A 7,335-nucleotide genomic window follows, 5' to 3' on the forward strand; every position below is an offset into this window, starting at 1 on the left:
ATAGCAAAGAGCTGGAAACAACCCAAGTGCTCATCAACTAACGAATGCAATACTATGCAGAATTGAAAAACAAGGAACTTATGGAATATTATGCAAAATGGGTGACCCTGGAGGACATTATGCTGAGTGAAATATCTCAGTCACAAAAGGACAAATATTGCATAGGGCCACTGTTGTAAAAAGGGACTGACATCAGGGTTGAGGGAAGACAGAAAAGGAAGGGAGGAATGATGTATATTGCATTGAAACTGATGAGGGAGAGAACTGTTTAAAAGGGACATATGAATGGGTATTTTTGGAGTAGACTTGGGGGCGAGGGACTGCATAACAATGAAAGAGTTTTTCTTTTTTCTTTTCAAGGAGAAGAGTGAATGGGGGGGTGGGGCTGAGCAGAGGAAAAAAAAAGGAGAAAAAGAACTAAATGAAAGACAACTTTTAGCCAAATCCAGTAGAACTGTCTTAAGGATGTTTATTTCCCTCCACATTTATTCACAATTAAGAACTGAGTAGCCTTTTGATAAAGACAACTTTCTTGGCTCCCCTCACTTAGCCTTAACTCCCCAGGTGCAGCGGTCTCGAAGACAGGCAGCTAACTGTGCCAGGCGGAGGGTGAGCCTTGTCCCAGCGGAGGCCTCCTATGGGCATCTGTCTGAGAGCTCTTTAATCCTCTTTCTCTTCAGTTTTGTTTTTTGAGGAAGTTTCCTTAAAGAATCTGAAAAGGGGAAGGTCACAGAGACAGTTCTGATGACATCACAAACGGTAAATAAACCTCAGTGTGTAACAGGTGGGGGAGGTGCAATGGGAGCAGAAAGGAGAAACAACAAAATTCTTTCTAACCTAAAACCCGATATTCATTATTCCTCTCATAGAACTCCTGTGAGGTAGATGTGATAAAAACAAGAACATGGCTAGGTATTTACACCCGAAAGAAACAGACTGACCTACTGCCCTTGGAGCAACTCTGACTCCTGGGGAAGAGCTGACTGTCCCATGGGGTTGCCAAGCCTGTCAGTCTTTAAAGAGACAAATTGCTACATCTTTCTCCCAAAGAGTGGCTGGAGAGTTTGAACTGCTGACTTTTTGGTTAGGAGCTGAGCACTTAACCACGACACCACCAAGGCTCCTTTCGGAGAGATGACGTGATCCCCAGTTTACAGCTAGAAATCTCACCCAGGGACAAAGTAAGAAAATAAGCTGCCTCTGGTGGCCTAATGGTAAGAAGTTTTGCTGTAATTCCCAAAGGCAGGCAGTTCAAATCTTCTGTGCAAATTGATCACCTCTAAAAGCCTACTGGAGGGTCAGCTATGGATCGATTCTGACTCAACAGCACACAACAAAACAGCAACGTTCTTATAAGGACATTTTAGTGGCCTAGTAGGAAGTACTGGTGGCTTAATGATAAGGGATTGCACTGCCGATGAAAAGGTAGAGGGTTTGGATCCACCAGCTGCTCCAACAAGAAGTGGCCTACTGGTAAGAAACTGCACTGCAAATCTGAAGGCATGTAGTTCAAACCCACCAGCTGTTTCCCAGGAGAAAGGTGGGTAATCTCCCATGCAATTATACTGTCTCTGAAAACCTGCTGAAGGGTCAGCTATGGGTTGGTTCCATCAACAATACTTAAGAACAATGTCCCTATGGCCAGGTGTAGCATGTCAGCACTACATTGTACATTTCTTGGCTCCTGACTTCAGACTTTGCCCAGGCTTCACGCCCCACCTGTGTGCCTTGCTTTTAGTACAGTTTGCAAACACTACTGCCAACATTTTTTACTTAATAACTGACTGTATGACCACAGTGCCAAGGAAACATCACAAGTTTCATTTTTTCCTGTTTTCTGACTCACTGTCTTTCATTGCATTTACAATATTACACAAACAAAATTGCTGCCCTTTTCCACATTTTATCATCACCTTTAACAGAAACTCAGATCATGTAAGCAATACCTCTTCCCTCTTCTTCCCTCCCATCCACCGCAGGTAACCACTAATACATTTTTGTTTCTATGCATTTGCTGATTCTGGCTGTATAAGAGGGAATCACACAATATATGTCCTTTTGTGTCAATACTTTTTTCACTCAGCATACTTTCAAACTTCATCCATGTCCTAACATTTCTCAGAATTTCTTCTCTGTGGATGCATAATATTTCTCTGTATGTTTATATCACATTTGTGAGTCTGTTAATGAACATCCAGATCGATTCTACTTTTTGGCTATTTGAATAATGTTGCAATGAGCATTGGTGTGCAAGTATTCACACAAGTTAACTTTCTAACCTCATGGAATAGGCTCCGTGATTAATCTTAGCCCAGTTATGGTGGGTCCACTAGATAATATTTACTTATGCCGAACAGTGCATAGAGCACAAATCATCTCTGATGTTTTCTAGCCAAAAAATGTCTAGCTTGATTCTACAGGAGCGTCAGATCTAAGTTGGAAATAGAATTTTTTTGTGGTATCATGAGTTTATTGTCCAAAATCGCTTACCTAGCCAGCCTATGACTGGGTGGGAACCTGGAATAAGGTGTGTGTCTAAAAGGATCACTATGGGATTGATCCATTTTCCCACCTCACCACGTTTAAGCTGAGCAAGTCTACCAGTGAGTATGGGAATCTCACTAGTAACACTAGTGAAGAGGAAGCAGGGAGTGCTGTGCGTCCTGCAGAGCCAGAAAGTCCCACGCCAGTCAGACTGAGACCTACACAAGAATAGCAGCACCCTCAGCACAGAACCAGAGACCAGCACAGGAAAAAGCAGACTTGAGACTTGGCCCCATGGAGCAAGAGCCAGGGCCCTTCCCTCAAGCTTGTGGAAGGTTTGCAAGGAGACATCACAATCGTCAGGACTAAAAGAGCTCTGTAACCTTGACGTGCATACATGCACACCTGCATACACATGGCAGGGGAACAAACTCCCACACAAGCATACATGCACACACATGCACAGCTGTGCACATGTGTTTGTGCACACAGGCACGCACGAACACACACGTATGTACATATGTAGACACATGCATGCAAGTACCCAGGCACACTCACCCCAAAAGGGTGTTACCTCTCCTGACATGGAGCCAGGACCTTGGCTCCCCGAGCAGGGAGTCCTTTGGGCCTGGGGTCCGCATTTTGGACAGCCTCTCTTTCATGCTGCTGAGGTTGCTGTGCAGACCCCAGGCGCTGCAGAGCTTGGGCAGGCTGTCTTCCTGGTCTACCAGCAAGGAGCCCTCTGGAGCATCCAAAGGGCAGAATGTCTCCTGCAATGGGATCACAGTATTTAGAAGCATTGCAAAATCCTAAAATTAATTCATTGTCATCAAGTCAGAAATGACCTCTAGGTGACCCCCCCCCCCAGTGAGTTTGCACATGCTGTAAATGACACAGAAGGAAACTGCCCATCTTTTTTTTTCCCTGTGGAGCAGCTGGTGGATTTGAACTTCCTACTTTTGAGTTGGCATCTCAACTCTCTTCCCCTTAGGTCAGTAGAGTTTCTTATGTTGCAGCTAGCCTTTAAGTAACCACCACTTGTCAAGTTTTGGTATGGCAGCAAAGAAAAAAGTCACAGTTGTCTAAAAAGGTTTAGAAAAGATGACTCCTTTTTCTAGTTCCATCTCTCTCTGAGGCTAAATTTTCTTCACTCAAAATTACATATCACAACAGATTGACTTCAGAAGCAGAAATGAGATTCCAGCTGTCTTCTAAAACAAAGTCATCCTGCTTACTGATTTTCCCCCCTTTGGAAAATACACCAATTTTTCTATAAAATTATGTTTTTAATGGTAACTAATATTTAATTTATTATTTTAACTTTTTATGAATTAAAATATATTTCATTTTCCTTTGCTTTAGTTTCTGGTATGTATGTGTGTGTACTGTCAAATCAGATCTGACTGGTACAGGAAGAGATTGTCACTCCTTCTCCATCAGAGCATCTGGCAGATTTGAACCACATGCCTCTGGCATTGCTGTGCAGCTTCTTGCCTCTAGGCCACCAGAGCTCCCTTGAGCTTTAGTTTCTAACAGGGTAAATATCAATCGATAGAATTCATATAACCACGTGCTTTGAGGTTTCCAATGGTGTTTAAGAGGGTGAGACCAAATTGTTTGAGAAGCACTATTTTTGGAGGAGACCAGACCAGAGAATAGCAACAGCTCTCAAAGGCTTCTCAAACCAGCTATGCCCTTCTGCCTGGTCTCAACGCCCTAACTCTTGAAGGACCCACCCATTTCAGGGCATGGCTGCAGAGAATGAATTAATATTGATGCAAAGTCGGTTCTCTTGCTAGCCCCATTCTGTGTCCATGGCAAAGGTAAACGTGGGGGCAGTGAAGTGTTGCTCATGCAGGAAGCCACGGAAAGGATCATGGAGCCATTAATACTAATAGGCACAATCCACGAACACACCAGCCTCCTCAACCTCCACCTGGCCAGGCCCAAAGAAGATTCCTGGGTCTTACCGCCAACTTGGCTGGCCGGTCATTCTTGGTGTACTTGTAGAGCCTGCGAAGCTGCTTCGCGTCCAGTTCAGAGAAGAGGGCAACAAACCGCCAGAGCATCCTACAGGGAGTGGGGAGGCCAAGGCTGAGGGGCTGGTACACAATCCCACTCCCTCTCACATTGTCCTATGACCCACATCTGCCCAGAGAGAAATGAGTCACTGCTACCTGGGGGTGAGGGGGTTAGGTTAAAGGATGAATAGGTGGGGATTTCTCAGTCCCTTCTCTCTTTGAACACCCTGTACCAATGACCAGCATCTTCACGAAGGGCATTGGCTAGGGTTCATTATCCCTGAAATTCAGAAGAGACCTTTGTCCACTGGGTAGGCAGTTAAGGTACACTCAGTGCTGGTCCAAGTAACTAGGCACACCCTGATATTGACCACCTCTTCTTGGCCCACTGAGGTGTGACCTTAACGGCGGGAAGACGGCCCAGGAGTGGATATGGGAGGCAGAGTAAGAGAGTGGCCCTACTTCTTCCAGTGCTTGATTTCCCAGGCTTGGCAGTAGTGTTGCAGAAAGGTGTTGATGTGATCCCCTAGGACCATGAGGCTCTGCTTCATGTACTTCAGCTTCTTCCCCCCAGGAAGGTCCTTGGGCAGATGCAGTTTTCTTAAGAACTTTTTCCGAGGCCGTAGGTATTCTTTACACTGAGGAAACAAGAATAGGGAAGTGGGACCTTGGTTGAAAAGTAGTAAATGAGTTGCCCCAAGCAACTAGTTGACCAGGAGAGTCAGTCCTCTTGATCCAAAGAGTATTTTGTGTCTTGAGTGAGGACACTTGTGATAATCCCTATCCAATTCCCTTCCCGGGAGCATGACAAGTGGAGCTGAAAGCTATAGGTTTGAAGTCTGCCAATTCCTGACCCAAGTCTCCTGACCCACAGGGAATACAGGATAGGAGTCCCAGGTTGCTTTGTACTCACAATTTTGAAGGCTTCCTCACTCAAACCTTTGGCATGGCGCACGAGAGTGTCCTCAGCAGGGATGGTGTCAGAGCTCCTCTCCAAGCAAGGCACACCAGTCAGCTGGGGCAGGTGGCGGTGTGTGTGGGGGGGAGATGCAGAGAGGACCGTGGTCAGTTTTGGGACTTGGGCCATTGCTTGTAAGCATCAGTGCTGGCATAACTTTAGGCCCAAATGCCCATCAAAGTTCTTCTCCATGTTCTCAATGACCCCGTCCTTGACTCAGCATTGACATAAGTAAACTGTGGGTGAAGCAGTCTCTCTGAAAAACCTAGAAAGTCCCACCCATTTGTTTTAGAATAAACACTGAATATTATATTAGTTAACTTTATAGAGCACTTACTATACTTTATTCTATAAATTCTGAGGTTCGATATCCCCATTTTCAGATGATGGCACTGAAAGAGATTTACGTGACTCTGAGGATTGACTAAGCAGACATTCTGGTGGTTAAGTACTTAAGTTCTAAATGAAAGGTCAGTAGTTTGATTCCACCAGCCACACCTCAGGAGAAAGATGTGACAGTCTGCTTCCAAAGAGAGTCCAGCCTTGCAAACACCGTGTGCCTGTTCTGATCTGATCTATTTGGTCACTCTGAACTGGAACCAACTTGGTGGCAAGTTTTTTAAGTCTCAGGCTCGCCCCTTTGCAGTGCTATAATTTAGCATCATGTCATGCATCACATGGGCATTCAGAAAAAAATGTGCAATGGTGACGACAATGATGAGAGGACACTTTTCTGATAGCAAACCTAGGGCAAAAAAAAGGGAAATGTAATACGAGAAGTCAAAGCACAGGATTCAAATAATATAGCTGGGGAGCTCTGGTGGCCTACTGGCAAGAAGCTGTGCTGCAATCCCGAAGGCACGTGGTTCGAGGCCACTAGCTGCTCCACAGGAGAAGGATGGGCAATCTCCTCCTGTGTGATCGTTGCCTCCGAAAACCCACCAGAGGGTCAGCTTTGGTTTGGTTCTGACTCTATAGTACACAATAACAACAAATGATATAGCTAGATTTGTACCTCATCTTTCAAAAGATGATTCATTTCTGCCTGTGTTCAGTGGGAACAAGGAAGATTCAGGCCCAGATCCCTCAGAGAGAGAGAGACCTGGAGAAAGGTGAGTAGAGCAGCGTTCTGTATGGTTCCTCCAGGCATTAGATCAATTCCATAAGCCACACATACACCACAAAACCACACGCAGAGACCATAACACACACACACACACACACACACACACACACACACCCTCTCCCAAACACACAAAAGAGTATGTGTGACCTCACAACTAACAATAAGATGAGCTACCTCCCATCAATGTCAGGAATAGATGTCCTTATTAAATATCTGTTTGAATCACTGAGGTTTCCTCTGGTCTGAAGACCTCTTGCCAAGAGGACCCTACCATTGCCCCTTCTCCTCTTCCTGGAGCTTCATGCCCTCTTTCTCCAACCAGACACACCCTGGCTCTCCCTCCATCCTTCGTTCCTATCTCCAGCTCCACTTCACCTTTTCTAGTGGCTTGTCACCATCTCCCCCTTTCTCCATCTGTTAGTCTTCTGTCTCAAGAGGTGCACTGGTGGGCTCCAGAGTGGCACTCCTAATGTCCCTTCAGGCTTCTGACTTGCTGCTTCTGTGACCCAAGTGTCTCTAGTTGGCTCCAGAACTCAGAGCAAAACCATGGCAACCACCAACACCGAGTCTAGCTCCCTGGCTCCTCTATATCCTCATCCTAGGGTTGGTCACTGGTCATCCTTCTCAATTAGGGACTGGACTATGGAACTCAGCAGAGGGACAGGGCCATGTGGAGTTGGTAAACCCTCTCTGAAGACAACTGTCAGTTGATGTTGATTTTGAACCCTGCTCTGGTGCTAAGGAGC

The 7,335-nt window shown here is 45.5% G+C and overlaps 1 protein-coding gene across 1 annotated transcript; it reads right to left on the reverse strand.

Annotated features, from left to right (window-relative positions):
• Nucleotides 1-635: 635 nt before the first annotated feature.
• Nucleotides 636-7,003, reverse strand: LOC102876026 (chromosome unknown open reading frame, human C17orf64). Its single transcript, XM_006899473.1, has 7 exons — nucleotides 6,965-7,003; nucleotides 5,419-5,520; nucleotides 4,968-5,143; nucleotides 4,455-4,554; nucleotides 3,082-3,254; nucleotides 946-968; nucleotides 636-712 (listed from the first exon to the last, which is right to left on the reverse strand). The coding sequence occupies exons 1-7, from the start codon at nucleotides 7,001-7,003 to the stop codon at nucleotides 636-638; spliced, it is 690 nt and encodes a 229-aa protein (XP_006899535.1).
• Between the last annotated feature and the right edge of the window lie 332 nt (nucleotides 7,004-7,335).

This window comes from Elephantulus edwardii, unplaced genomic scaffold, assembly GCF_000299155.1.
Source record: "Elephantulus edwardii isolate Elephantulus edwardi_28Jun2011 unplaced genomic scaffold, EleEdw1.0 scaffold00257, whole genome shotgun sequence".
Lineage (NCBI taxonomy): Eukaryota > Metazoa > Chordata > Mammalia > Macroscelidea > Macroscelididae > Elephantulus > Elephantulus edwardii.